The sequence below is a fragment of the Sinocyclocheilus grahami genome, unplaced genomic scaffold, assembly GCF_001515645.1.
Source record: "Sinocyclocheilus grahami isolate Dianchi unplaced genomic scaffold, SAMN03320097.WGS_v1.1 scaffold1213.1, whole genome shotgun sequence".
In the NCBI taxonomy this organism is placed as follows: Eukaryota; Metazoa; Chordata; class Actinopteri; order Cypriniformes; family Cyprinidae; genus Sinocyclocheilus; species Sinocyclocheilus grahami.
The window spans coordinates 701,355-717,090 of NW_015506392.1; the positions used below are offsets into that span (position 1 = coordinate 701,355).

Consider the following 15,736-nt stretch of genomic DNA (forward strand, 5'->3'; position numbering starts at 1 on the left):
TTTTATGGAGTAACGCAATATTGTAATGCATCACTTTTAAAAGTATCTTTCCTCAACACTGCTGAGCAGAACTGCGTCTTAAAGAAACAGTTAAAAAGGAAAATCGTGCCAAGACTTGCTTTCAGAGAATATACACTGAAATGTATTATTAAAGTATGATTGCGTCTTGTTTCAAGCATAAGTGGTGACAAATACAGATTAAAAGAGGTTAAAAAGATATATAAATCCTGGGTTTGAATCGACAAACATTCAACATCTTTAAATCTGCTTACGACTTGCTTTCAGAGAGTGTGTTATAATGATTAACTATCAGCATAAATCCACATTTTTGTCATGTTTATGTTTAAAATTATACACATACAGATTAAATGAGGATGGAAATGCATTTCTTTCTGGAACACAAAAGCATCTTAAAGAAACGGTTCACACAAATATGAAAATTGCATCGACGCAAAAGTTAAAGATCGTGGCTGAATATGACACGGGTTTGAAACGACACGAGAGTGAGTAAACAGAGTTCATCCTAAACATTTCCAGAAGAGTCCGATGTTTGAAGAAAGAGGCCGACCGCACAGAAACGACTTCCAGCTTATTAATTATTCAATTATCTGTGCGAGGACGAGCGGCCCATCTGCGGATCAGCCCTATTCTTCATTGATTGGGAGAGACAGACGCGGGATCGTTTTACTCCATTAGCAGCAGGACCGGACCCGGGCCCTTTATTGTAAATGAGGGGCACTATTGTGCGATCTGTCACCGAAAGCATTGGAGCCGTCAGGAGAGAGAGGACTCAGATGTCACCAGTAGACGCAGTGTCTCGCTCTCGCTCTCGCTCTCGAGGAGAAGGAAAGACATGCTCATGGTTTCAGAGTCACAGACGATCTGCTTCTGCACATCACGAAACGTCACGACCGACCGATATAATGAAGACTCAAGAAAGAAACAAACAAAAAAGAGAAAAAGAGAAAGGAAGGAAGAAAGAAACAAAAAAGAGAAAGGAAGAAATTTGGTTATCAAATCAAAAATCAGTTATCGTAGCGCTGCACAATTAATGGGAATTCTAATCATTATTACAAATACAGATGCTACAATTATATAATCGTTCACAGGCGCAATTACAAAACAAATCTAATTACATTATTCTGTGTGTTTTTCTTTCCACAGCTTTTCTTACGGGTCTCCTATTGTTTTAGTATAACATTATAATGCCATGCATAGTTTTGCTCTTTTAGGTTTAAAGAAGAAAGCAAAGCAATCTAGAGTTGTAATTTGAGGCGCAGTGCTCTAGAAAAGCATTACAGGTTTGTCAGGAAGAGTGTTTTCAGCTTGTTTATTTTACTTTAATATAAATATATGGCATGAAGTGTCTTCAAACAATGGTGTAAAGCTATTCAGAAAACGTCATTCAATGTAAACTGTTATAATCGTAATTAATATCAAGGGAATAATCAACAATTATGATTTCTGTCATAATCGTGCAGCCCTAAATTATAGGGATTTTTGTGTAAAAAATGTTTTATGTAGTATTGTTTTTGCTAAATCTGGCACATTTTACATTGATTTTATTTACACGGTTTATTTTTTTTATTATTGTCTTTTTATTTATTTTTTTTGCATATTTTATATATATTTTTGTAACTTTTTTCACACTTGTATATTTTAGTTTTTATGTATTTTTACACATTTTTATTGGTTTTATTTTTGTGTTTTTTACTATATTTTTTTACAATTTTTTTTTATTTACATTTTTTTATGTATTTATTTATTTTGTTAATAATTTAAGGTTTTATTAATTTTTTTACATTTTATTTACAAACAAACACACAAATACTGAAAAATGAATTTCCTTTTCTCCTGATGTCACCTAAGCCTAATAATGTTAGTTAAAGTTAACAACCAATAGACAAATAAAGCAATATTTGAGCAAAATCACATTCAGGTCTGACCCCATTCTGCAATAAAGCGCACAGTTTTCACATCTCAATCACCTCCTAATAGACAAAAAAAAATTCTTATTGAATAACTAGTTTCACTCAGAAAAACATCAGATCACAAAGTTCAGTGTTCGATATCACACGCTATATCAGTTCCTGGCCAATAATCACACATCTGGAAAAGCCTGGCGAGAAATCTGATCCACAGTTTAAAAAACAATATTATTATTAGGTATCACGAGTCCTTTGATTCTTAAAGTGGCTCAAAAACACTTAAATAGATGAGAAACTAAATCCGCTGCTCATCTGACAGCAATGAAGAGCTCAAACTCGCAGCTATGATCACAGTCTGATGCACCTGTTTTATTACAATTCATCTCCAAAGGTCTGTTATAAAGCACTTCTCGCAAAACCACACGGTGTTTTCTCATTAGAGGAACAACACTGACCTCCAGTGGCTGCAGACAGACATTCAACCAGAAAAAAATTTATAATTTTTAGAGCAAAATGAGACAAAAACGCTGATTAGGAAAATCATTTTAGGAGCACACACAGACAGATCTGTCAAATATGATGAATGTAATCAAGGCAGACTGAATAATAAGGCTGAGGTTGATGGGATAATACCAGTCCTTATTCACAGACAGTGAATGGCGTAGTTTGAAAGCTCACACATGCATGTGTAAATACTGCTAAAACACCAATGCAAAAAGAGCTACAGTTGTACAGACGTGCTCGATCGCTCAATGAGAGAAGAGAGCGACAGAGAAAGAGAAAGGAGTCGCTCGCGTAAAAAAAACCAAACAGTGAAAATGGCTAAAAAACACAAAATCCTCTCTCCTTCTGTCTGGATCCTCTGACCATTTCAGCACGCGAGCAAAGAAACGCTACACACATAAGATGCACATCTCAAACTAGTCGCCAGGTTAGATTTCTACTCATACAGAAATCTAATATATGACATACATTACAGAGCCCTAAATCAAGAGTCATGTTGCAACATATATATTAACTATAAGGTGATATATATCATTTTCACAGATCAGATGAAGATATAAGTTTATAACATTTGCACGTTTTACTATGGGGATTTAATAAATGCACATATGTTAATATCTATATGATGATTGTTTTTTAGGTATTATATGTAGCACGCAACCATATACAGAGTGTGAACAATGTATATTTTATTTATATGTGCAACTATTAAAACGATATATATACAAAAAATCTATATATTTTAACTTTTTGTTATTTTTGCATTTCTTATTACACTTTTTTTTTTTATGTGTATTTTTTTATTAATTTTTTACGGATTAACTGAAATTAATTCCCTTTTCACCTGGCGTCATGTTTTTGTAATAATTTTTTTAATACATCTATCTTTTTTTACTCATATAATAACATGTATTTTGACAGGTTTTAGGATGGATATACATGCACATGACATATTCGTCCAAAAATGTATTACACATTCATAAACATACATTTGTATGGGCTAGATATGTTAATATATGAAACTGTTCAAGTTCCTAATTTCATACGTGTTTTTACTTCATATGACAATATTTAAAATGGAAACATGCATACATATATATATATATATATTATTACATATGCATATGGGTATTTTAAGCGTGATTCACCATTCACCAATCAGATGCATTTCTAAGCAATTCATGGATATCACCGAATCAGCTGACAGAAATTCAACAAATAATCAGCCTTGCATGACATAAAACTGCCATCGTTCACAAAAAACCTACAGATTCTGAATAATCACATGAGCGCTGCTCACAGCAGATGAGCAAAGTGTTGTAAACTATATTAAAAATGTATTTTTAAATGCATCCTGTTTAAAGCAGCACCGCTAAAAGAGAACAATCCACACAAAGCCACTAATCAGCCTCAATGACAAACCAGTGCTTGATGCAGAACTCATCTCTTATGCGTAAAGTGAGGGTCTATGCACGTACCAGTTTGTTCTCCTGCATGTAGATCCTCTGTAGTTTGCTGCAGCCCTGCGCCAGCGCCACCAGACCCTCGTCACTGATGCTGTAGCACTGGCCGAAATGCACGTCCTTCAGCTCTTTGCAGTGTACAATATTATTATTAGGTATCACGAGTCCTTTGATTCTTAAAGTGGCTCAAAAACACTTAAATAGATGAGAAACTAAATCCGCTGCTCATCTGACAGCAATGAAGAGCTCAAACTCGCAGCTATGATCACAGTCTGATGCACCTGTTTTATTACAATTCATCTCCAAAGGTCTGTTATAAAGCACTTCTCGCAAAACCACACGGTGTTTTCTCATTAGAGGAACAACACTGACCTCCAGTGGCTGCAGACAGACATTCAACCAGAAAAAATTTATAATTTTTAGAGCAAAATGAGAAAAAAACGCTGATTAGGAAAATCATTTTAGGAGCACACACAGACAGATCTGTCAAATATGATGAATGTAATCAAGGCAGACTGAATAATAAGGCTGAGGTTGATGGGATCAAACCAGTGCTTGATGCAGAACTCATCTCTTATGCGTAAAGTGAGGGTCTATGCACGTACCAGTTTGTTCTCCTGCATGTAGATCCTCTGTAGTTTGCTGCAGCCCTGCGCCAGCGCCACCAGACCCTCGTCACTGATGCTGTAGCACTGGCCGAAATGCACGTCCTTCAGCTCTTTGCAGTGTTCGCCCAACTGCACAAAACACACAAACATGCATTCGGGTCAGTACAGCCATACGACTGGATACAACAAAGCTTCACAAACTTTTTTTTTCTCCATCAGCCGAACCCCTATGAGCCACCATAATAGATCAAATATTATAACAGATAAAATAATAAAATAAAATTTAGCAACACATTCGCATGTTGACGGTTCTCTTACACCGATCAAATTCAAGTCCTTTTAAGGTGCATTTTTATGCAACTAACAGTTGTGGTAAATTACATATCAGAAGTTGCATATGCAGATCTGCACTGCTTTGCTCAGATATATTTGTTTTGATTTTTATAAATACACTATGCAATATTAATTAGTAATTATATAACATAGTAAACAATTTAATAGATTATAGAGTATTCTGCAATTACAGCCAAGCTGTATAAAGCGTAAGCATCCTAACCATATTATCCTATGTTATCTAAAACATACACTGTTTAGTCAGAGAGTGACTTATTATGAAAGCAATGCAATTACAATTTCAAGCACTTTAGCCAAACAATTCAAGCACTTTTCAAAACTTGAAAATATGGAAATGCAAGCATTTTCAAGAATCCCCAGCACCCGTATGAACCCTGCTAGTTAATGGTCACATGCAGCAGGTAAACAAAAAATTGATTTTTTTGTGTGTGTGTGTATAAGTGTTTTCATTTGAAATATTTTTACAAATATTTTTATTTTAAACATTTTTTAAAATATTTTATTTTTATTATTATACCATTACCCTGACATGAAACTACACAGACCATAACATGATAATGATCATACAACAACAAATAAGAATATCACATAAAACATGGATGGAAATGGTGCTTTATTTGCAAATCTTCACTTCCTGGGAAACTGGTGCTGAGGATTAATAAGTAGATTACTTGCTTTTCATCAGTTGTAATAACAAATGCTGTTATGTGACTTTTTTGTCACGCTTTCAGGAAATTAGTTTCTTTCATATTTTATGAACACGTTTTCTTATCAAATAAAAACAAATATCCTCCTGAATGAAGTGCATAAGTTTTTAATGTGCATTTTACGATTTTCCAGTGTTTTTTTAATGCAATATCCCAAAATTCACATTAAAATATGCACATAGAAACATAGCTGTTAACTCATAAGCACACATATATTTATCCCACGCATCCATCACGTGACTTTAGATCTGTCCATGACGGCAGCTCACCAGTTTGAGAGCGTGGTCAGTGAGTTTGTCCTGGTTGCCGACATGCACTTTCTGCAGGAGCGGGCAGTGGATGGCCACGGTGCACAGAGACACGTCGCTGAGCTGCTTACAGCGGTACGCCGTGTATTTGATCAGACCGGGACAGTTAGACGCCAGAGAGCAAACGCCGTGATCCTGAACGTTACGGCAGTCGGAGATGTTGATCTCAGTGACGTTCTGCCTCCGGGACGCGATCTTCACCAGGAGGTCGTCTTTAACCTGTGCTCACACAGACAACACATCAATGTTATCTTCATATTATTATTATTATTATTATATGTGACCCTGGACCACAAAACCAGTCATAAAGGTACATTTCTCGAAATTGAGATTTATGCATCAGCTGAAAGCTGAATAAATAAGCTTTCCATTGATGTATGGTTTGTTAGGATCGGACAATATTTGAAAATCTGGAATCTGAGGGTGCAAAAAAATCTAAATATTGAGAAAATCATCTTTAAAGTTGTTCAAATGAAGTTCTTAGCAATGCATATTACTAATCAAACATTAAGTTTTGATATATTTACGGTAGGAGTGGAACTAAATATATACTATATATCTTCATGGAACATGATCTTTACTTAATATCCTAATGATTTTTGGCATAAAAGAGAAATGTATAATTGTGACTCATACAATGTATTGTTGGCTATTGCTACAAATATCCCCCAGCGACTTAACACTGCTTCTGTGCTGCAGGGACACAAATATCATTTATAAATTTTTTGAATTAGCTTTTATTTTTTCCATTTTAGATTTTAGTAATTTTGTTTTGTGATTGTGATGTTTAGTGATTTTTGCTTTTGTCATTTTATTAGTTTTTTTATACATTTCCATTTAGCTTTCATTTCTATTTCGGTTTTAGTTTGAGTGATTTTACTACTTGCACTTAAATTTCAGTTAGCTGTCAAGGTAACACTTTAGTTTTTTTGAGCTAATATTTGTTTTATTTCAGCTTTATTTTAATTAAATTAAAACTATTTTTATTAGTTTTAGTAAACAATAACTTAGTAAACAATAACTTGCTGCATAAAAATACAATAAAGCTTTCAGCTATAGTTCATAAAAAAAATTAAATAAAAAAAAAACTATTTGCGTAATTAGGGATGCATGATTTTTTTGCGATTTAAAATACAATTTTCTTTTTTAAATCCAGGTTTGCTGTACTTGTTTATAGGGCTGCACAATTTGCCCAAAATTATAATTATTTCTTATTAATAACAAAATAAAAACCAAAATAAATGTTACTACTGAAATATTTCAGTGTAAAATACAAACAAATTGAGTATTTAAGAAATATAATAATAATCACAACTGTAAAATTACCATGCTAATATTTTTTCCAATATTAAACCACTGAACTTTTATTTTGACTGAAAACTGCAGGAAGCCTTTTTTTTTTTGCCAAGTGCTTTTCATTACAAGTTTGGGAACATGGTTGGTACACGTTGAGTTCCCAAATGCTTTTCTTTTGATTAATCACGCAGCTCTAATAGTTATGCACACACCACAGATAATTCTATAACTAACACCGTTCTATAAATAAGAGATAAGCACAAACCTGCTGGAGGCCGCTGAGATCAATCTGTTTCCAGAACTGGAAGTCTAAGCAGAGATCGCGCCAGTACTTACAGACCAGAGAAGCACCCAGACATCTCTCCTTCACCGACAGGTGAGAAAACACCTGAGAACACATTTCACATGGGGTTCATCGACAGCTCATCTGTTCAAATGCATGAATGAATCAAGATCCGTACTGAAATTAGGAAAAAATATTGAATCTGAGGATTTCAGCAGCAGGTTTATATCATGCTGCTCATTACTTTTGTACAAAAAATAGTTCTGGTATTGTGTTGGGGCACTAATTGATGTCCAAGCCACTGGTTTAAGGCAAGACAAATAACTAATACATATACATACATATATATATATAACCATACTTCCCCAGCTAATTGATTACATTAAGAATTGCAAACATTGATTGTATTGCAAATTTTCTGAAATGTTATGTTTAAATGCATTTGAACATCGGATAAATCCAGGTTAAAATTCTTGATTGTGTTGATATATTTAGAGTTAAAGGTTCTTCCGGAGGGGATTATGGATTTCTCTTTTTATCACTCCATAAATCAAAAACAAAATGTGTGAAATACACATTTTCACCATGTCTTTAGGTATAAAATCAGGTGAATGATATATGATCCAACCCTCAGTGAAAACCTTCAGAATATAGAGAGGAATAAAACTGTAAAGTCTGGTGCAGGTAAGTGCTGCTGAAGTGGAGAGAAAAAAAATTCGGCATTTAAAAGATATGTATTATATATTATATTTGAATACCACAGACACAAATAGATAAAGTGCATTAATAAACACTTAAATGTGTATTTTGGATGTTATGACATAAAAGACATGTTATGAAAATATTATATATTATATTTGAATACCACAGACACAAATAGATAAAGTGCATTAAATAAACACTTAAATGTGTATTTTGGATGTTATGACATAAAAGACATGTTATGAAATGCCAAATATCTCAAAATCTGTGACCAGTGCATGAAAAAAAACATGCTTTTGCTGTAATGTTTGAGACGTTTTTAACTCAAATACGAGTCCATAATCCGTAATAATGCTTCCTCCAGTGAAAAAGTGCATCTCCTGTTGTCTCTCACATTAAAATCCAGCCACATGTTTGTTTAGAGCTGTTTGGGCTTTCTTGACCCGTGCAGATTTCTCTCCTGATTCAGACCGCTTTTTCACTGGAGGTAGAGCTATTATGGACTCGTATTTGAGTTAAAAATGTCTTAGTGCTGGGTTTGTTTCAGCTTTTGTCTTCTCCAGATGTTAACTGATGGACTGGAGTGCTGTGGATTATTGTGATGTTTTTATCAGCTGTTTGGACTCTCATTCTGACGGCACACATTCACTGCAGAGCAAGTGATGCAATGCTACATTTCTCCAAATCTGATGAAGACACAAACTCATCTACCTCAGGACATTTTCACTGAACTATTCCATTAAAGAAAGTCACAGACCTTGAGCAGTATCGATGAGGGCAGCTGGTTAATGTGGGACGTGTCTGTACTTTCAGCGCTCTTTGCCTCCTCCGAGCTCTCGTTTTGGGACAGCTGACAGCAGCAGGAGGAGGAAGAGGAGGAAGAGGAGGTTGCGGCGGAGCCCGCGTCTGTATGCCGCCCCGCGCCGGAGCCATCCTCCTCTGAAGGAGAGGAAGAAGAGGAGGATGAAGGCAGCGAAGGGAGGAGGCACCGGCTGTCTCCTCGCTCCTCTCCGTTCTCCATGGTCTCCTGGAAGGCACAGCGAGGCTGCTTGCGGGGCGTACACCGCTGCAGCTCAGCACACTTGCGCTTGCACACCATTTCCGAATAGTCCGCGGCACAGAACAGCGCCGGGGGCCCGATCAGCTTGGAGAGCAGACTCCGACCCTGGCCCTCCCAAACGGCCAGCTCTCCCGGAGAGAGGAGGAACTTGGCGCACTCCTCGGGCGAGTTCAGTGACACGTAGCGCTCGGCGAGTTTGGAAGCCGCTGCCACCGCGCTCTCGAAGGGCCAGTCGTCCTCAACGCTCCCGCTGGTGCCGTGCACGATGAAGCACAGCATGCAGGGACCCTGAAGGAAGCAGTTCCTCCTCCTCTTCTTCTTGCGCAGCTTCCGTGATTTCTTCTTCAGGCTGTAACCATTTTTTGAGAGAAAATGGCCCATATAGATGATTCACGGCGACTCTGGGGAACGAGAGAGCAAATTACAAACAGAAAATGAGACCGTATACAAGCAGTAAAAACTGCTTGGTTGAAGTCATATTTACAAGTTTACTTCATTTTTGTTACATTAAACAAATCAAATAGCAACGGCTGGAACTGTAAAATATCTGCTACTAGTGCAACATGACATGCAGACATAAATGTATTTATCAAAAATATATTTATCCCACAACTTAATTTGCTGCATCATCATTATATGCAAAATCATGGCCAGGTTGGACTAATTTGATTCAATTAAAACATGGCCACGATTTACTAAACCAAGGGAACAAATTAACACAACATGGCCTTGATTTACTAAAACGAGAGAATGAATTAGTTACTAAAGCAAGGCCACTGTTTACTAAAACAAGGGAACAAATGAACAACATCACCTCAATTTATTTAAAAAAAACCGAACAAATTTGTATAACATGGCCTTGTTTTATTAAAATGAGGGGAAGAATTACTAAAGCAAGGCCACGGTTTACTAAAACGAGCGAACAAATTTACAAACAAGGGAATGAATTAGTGCAACATAGCCACGATTTACTAAATCAAGGGTACCAATTAGTACAATATGCACAATATACAATATTAAACACTTGGTTGCGCTTTATATTAAGTGGCCTTAACTACTATTTACTTACATTTTGATTAATCATTTGGTACAATGCACTTATTGTGTACATGTTTTTTTACATTGTATTTATATTTTAAAAATACCTGCATGTAATTACATCTGTAATTACACTGTTGACCCATCCCTTACACCTTAAACCTACCCATACCACCAAACCTGTCCCTAACCTCACCCGTATCACTATCCTAACCCTAACCCTCAATAGCAGCAAGTGTTTTGCAATACAATATGAACACGATAAGTACACTGTACTTATTTTATGCAAGTAAGGCCACTTAATATAAAGTGGGACCAAAAACTTTTCTGTATTGTTTGACGTGTTAGTTTAAGTGTTCGCAGGTTCACAATATGTAGACATTTAAATAAACCAGCACAGCATGTCAACTTCTGATTCAATCATCCAATAGAGTGAGATTGGGGCGGGGCTATCAGTTTGAGTGACTAGTGGCAGACAGGAGGCGTGTTTGGGAAACATGTTTGACAACAGTCATTATTTATGCAGTTCAGTCTGATGACAGGACAGGGGTCAGCTGAATGAAGCTTCATTATCGCTTCTAAATGAGTGACATTTACTGCAGGCATCAGATTGAAGAAGCATCTTTTGCTCTGAACAGCAAATGTGCACTGAAAATTAGATTTTGACTCAGTTACATCTACACAAAACCATATCAAAGTATATTTGTGGCTGGTGCATCACGGTTTGAGCACTAGTTACTCCAAGTGCCTCAAAATCATTCTGACAGAACAATGAAAAATGAACTAGACACTTGATCCAGAGGAAACAAGGAAACACACACAGAAGTCTTACAAATGATTATATGAACAAACTACTGCACCAGCATGAGGCAGAGGAAGACCAATACTGAATGTCCATCTACTAAGTTAGCAAATGAACAAATGTAACCAATGTAAATACCATGAACATTTAATCCATTCGTACTATGGTCTATATCTATACCATGGTATCACCACAGTACTTTCTGCATGGATAACGAGTATATAGGACAGCAGGGCTGCATTATATGTCTCAGATATCAGGTATAATGTGTGAGTGAAGCTCTGTGCTGCTGTTATCTCTCAGCAGGAACCGTATAAACATTCACAAACAATGAAAGCCACTGTACGGAGCCACTGAGTGTTGTTGTGTTTCATTGAGTGATAGCGGCGGACGACGCCATTAAACTCCCTCGTGAGAAAAGAAGCAACACCGAATAACTGTCATAATAAAACCTCCCAATCCTCACCAGCTCCCGCGGCCCTCAGCACCTCCTTCCCGCGCTCTCATAATCCGCGAGACACAGAAACAGAAGCGAACAGACGCGCTCTCGCTGTGTCAAGCTGCTACAATGTTTCAAAACACTTCCGGATTTCAAATAAAAGAGGAAATCCCGCCCACGGCTCCAGATGAGAACGGGCGTTCATTGGCCAGATTTCCTGTCTGTATGGACGCGATGGCCAATCATCTGTGCCTTAAAGGGAACACTTTATATACAGCTATAACATTTGTAAACACTCTTGATGCGAATGCATCAGTGTTGCCAGGTCCGCGGTTTTCCCGCGGAATCGGGCTATTTTAAAGGGGTCATATGATGTTGCTAAAAAGAACATTATTTTGTGTATTTGGTGTAATGAAATGTGTTTATGTGGTTTAAGGTTCAAAAACACATTATTTTCCACATACTGTACATTATTGTTTCTCCTCTATGCCCCGCCTTTCTGAAATGCATCGATTTTTACAAAGCTCAGCTGTGATTGGCCAGCTATCCAGTGGGTTGTGATTGGCCGAATACCTCAAGCGTGTGACGGAAATGTTACGCCCCTCACCATACTGTGCTGCCCTGTCCGGCCGGAGACGAGACAAAAACATAAAACCCATTATAAACCAGGCATTCGTTGCATCCAGTGGGGACATAATTATTCCGATCACAAAAATCACACGAAATTTGCATCCTTATTTTTATCTCATGTAGGCTATTGTAAAATTATTTTTGAAATAGGCACTGAGGTCCACCCTATGTTACCCAGGTCCACTCAATTTAAAGTGCCCCTATTATGGATTTTTGAAAATTACCTTTCATGAAGTGTAACACAGCTCTAAGTGAATGAAAACATCCTGCAAAGTTTTAAATCTGAAAGTGCACCGTGTATAGAGTTATTGTCTCTCAAAAGAAAGAGTCAACTCGGAATCATTTAAACGAGTTGACGTCAACATCAAACATTAGCATATTTATGCCCGCCCACTTATTAGTCTTTTCATGTTGGTCTAAATTAAAATGCAAATTCATTTTTGCCACTAGGTGCTGCTTTTGGAGCGGTAAAAATAGAGGTTTCCTCTGTAACGCTGTACACAAAGCAGCACTGCGCTCACAAACGCTGCTTTATCAGGCGTTACAGGCATGATGAAATGAAAATGAGAACAATCGGACCAAGACTGGTCTTTAGTCATCGTCCCATCCATCATACCTGAGATCCCGTTTCTATTGGTTGAACTTCCCAACGATTACAAATTGCATTGGAAAACACCGCATCATCATCATCGCAATCGGATCTTAGATGTTCAAAGCAGCATGTAATATCACTCTAAAGCCTGGAATACACTTATACCCCGATTTACAGTCTGGAGAAGTCCACGCAATAGTTGTCGAAAGTCAGAGCCAGTCTGCAGAGTTGAGTCATCGGATTTCATAGAAAATTGCGTAGTGTATAATGGTTATGATGTTTTTAGCTTCAGACTTTGATTCCATCCAGTCGGAGGAGATCAACATTTTTTTCAGCCAATTTTGAACCATGTTTTCATTTGTCATGCATCTGCAACAAGGCGCACACTTCTGCATGAGTTTGTTGTGATCGGAGTGACTTTAAGTCTGGTAGTGTGTGATCCTCAGTCGTGTAGTGTATGATGCCCAGTTTTAACTTTGTGGCTGTTTACGAAGTCAGTAAGTGTATAATGACTAGCGTTTTAAAATCTGTTCCATGCCGTAATACGCTACTTTTAAAATCTGACCAGATTTTAAAACACTAGGCATCATACACTCACCGACTTTGTAAATAGTCACAGAGGAAAAACTGGCCATCATACATACAAAGTCGTTCCGATCACAAAAATCACACGAAATTTGCATCCTTATTTTTATCTCATGTAGGCTATTGTAAAATTATTTTTGAAATAGCCACTGAGGTCCACCCTATGTTACCCAGGTCCACTCAATTTAAAGTGCCCCTATTATGGATTTTTGAAAATTACCTTTCATGAAGTGTAACACAGCTCTAAGTGAATGAAAACATCCTGCAAAGTTTTAAATCTGAAAGTGCACAGTGTATAGAGTTATTGTCTCTCAAAAGAAAGAGTCAACTCGGAATAATTTAAACGAGTTGACGTCAACATCAAACATTAGCATATTTATGCCCACCCACTTATTAGTCTTTTCATGTTGGTCTAAATTAAAATGCAAATTAATTTTTGCCACTAGGTGCTGCTTTTGGAGTGGTAAAAATAGCCGTTTCCCCTGTAACGCTGTACACAAAGCAGCACTGCGCTCACAAACGCTGCTTTATCAGGCGTTACAGGCATGATGAAATGAAAATGAGAACAATCGGACCAATCACAGCAGATTAGCGTCATGCAAAGGAGGGGTTTGGAAAAATGAATCTTAAACGAATCGTTTGGGAGTCGTTAAGCAAATAAGGTAAAAATAAATGCATATTATAAAACCTTGCATGCATGTCAACCTGTTGTTGGGGACTCCCAAAACCAAAATATGAACATTTCATTACCCATAATAGTGGCACTTTAAAATTGCTTGCCTCGCCACTGGACTGGATGCTTTCAAATGATTTCCTATTGAACTGCAGTGTTCAAACAACAGGGCATAGTAATAAAAACATTCGGGGCTTGAAATATGAAATGTTATCATTACTTTGTTACCAGTACCAATGAATAATAACTATTTTCAATACTTTTAAAAAAGTAATCAACGTTCATCCGAATGATTGAAAACATGCGAATCGGATCGACTGTATCAAGTCAAAGCCTGACTCTCATTTAACTATTCAGCTAAAATAGTTGGAATGGAAATAAAGGAGAAGAAATAAAGTAATGAATTCCTGTATATGGGCGGATTGGCTGGATTTGTGCGTGAGAATATAGATTGTGATCATCATCCTTGATTTTACCTCATTAATTCTGACCTTTAGAGTACAAAGAAAGAAAAAATTATTAAATTTTTTTTTTTTTGGTTTAATTAAGCTTTGTTTTTCATTATGTGTTTGGTTAGCTTTTCTTGTACACTGCAAGAAATATTCTTCAAACAAGACTTTTTAAATATAGGGCAAATGTTATGTCTATTCCAGAAATTAATATAGGTTTTCTCAAATATTTCACAGAATATGTGGAGGATTTGGGCAAAATACCTCAGCATATGTTGCCTGTCAAGGGATGATATTAGAAAAATGCTATTAAACACTTTTGTTAGTAATAATGTAATATTTGGTTGAATATACAGTGAAGAAAAGGAACAACATATATTTTTTCCTTCTCTCACAAATGTAGGAATCAAATGTCAGATTGGTAGTGATTAGACAGTCATCATGGCGTCATATAGAGGTTCTCACAGCCATCTGCTGGAGTGCCCTTGCCAGTCATCAGAGGGCACTCTTCTGGACTGGTGTTTGTGTTCCCATCACCCCTTGCACGTATTAGTTCTCATTGTTCCCAGCTGTGTGTCATTTAGTCTTATCAGTTCTCCTATATATATATATACCATGTTCTGATAACCCTCATTTGCTTCAGTATTGTTTTCTGTTACGCTGTTTGTGGATTACCTTTTGCCTTTGTTTTCTGCTTGTTGCTCTGTTTTTGGATCTTTGTATTTTGTGGATTCATAAACTGCATTTGGATCTTATGTTTTCCACGAGTGATCTGTGACCGAATACTGAAGCCAACATCAGATCCAGCAGTTGGGCAGTTCTCTGTTTTCTTTTGGACCATGGGCGTTCATATTTTTCTTCCAGCCACTAGCAAGGAGCGGATGGCATGATTTCAGTCCTTGTTGGCTCTGCGCCAGCAGGGGATGGAGGTTGGAGGTTTTGCTCAGTTTTTTTGGACTTTAGCGGTGGGGCTGGATTACAATGATGCAGCGCTCAAGGATTTTTTTTAATGGTTGCCTGGATGAACCTCGGCCCCAGTGTGAGTTGGAAGCACTTCAGACTCTGGATTATTGGAGTTTTGTTAACTATCTGTTACCGCAGTTTAGTGGTATCACCAGGTCAGTCTGAGCCCATTGCAGTGCCCCCGGAGATGTCAGAGTCCGCTGTAACATCTCCAGAGAACCGGAAACGTAGGGTGAGGAGGAAGGCAGCCTTTTGGATCTTTCTTTTTCATGGATTAATAAAACTGTACTTGGATCTTATGTTTTCCACGAGTGATCCATGACAGTGGTAGGATGGGTTTATTAATGTACTG

The 15,736-nt window shown here is 37.1% G+C and overlaps 1 protein-coding gene across 1 annotated transcript in view; it reads right to left on the reverse strand.

Moving 5' to 3' along the window:
- Positions 1 to 11,649, reverse strand: part of fbxl17 (F-box and leucine-rich repeat protein 17) — a 267,757-nt gene extending 256,108 nt beyond the window's left edge. Inside the window, exons 1-7 of the mRNA XM_016253937.1 lie at positions 11,520 to 11,649; positions 8,911 to 9,614; positions 7,434 to 7,556; positions 5,834 to 6,091; positions 4,501 to 4,632; positions 4,177 to 4,276; positions 3,911 to 4,062 (exon numbers count right to left, since the gene is read on the reverse strand). Of these exons, the coding sequence (XP_016109423.1) occupies positions 3,911 to 4,062; positions 4,177 to 4,276; positions 4,501 to 4,632; positions 5,834 to 6,091; positions 7,434 to 7,556; positions 8,911 to 9,594 (1,449 nt within the window). The 5' untranslated portion in view covers positions 9,595 to 9,614; positions 11,520 to 11,649. The remainder of the gene's footprint in view (positions 1 to 3,910; positions 4,063 to 4,176; positions 4,277 to 4,500; positions 4,633 to 5,833; positions 6,092 to 7,433; positions 7,557 to 8,910; positions 9,615 to 11,519) is intronic.
- Between the last annotated feature and the right edge of the window lie 4,087 nt (positions 11,650 to 15,736).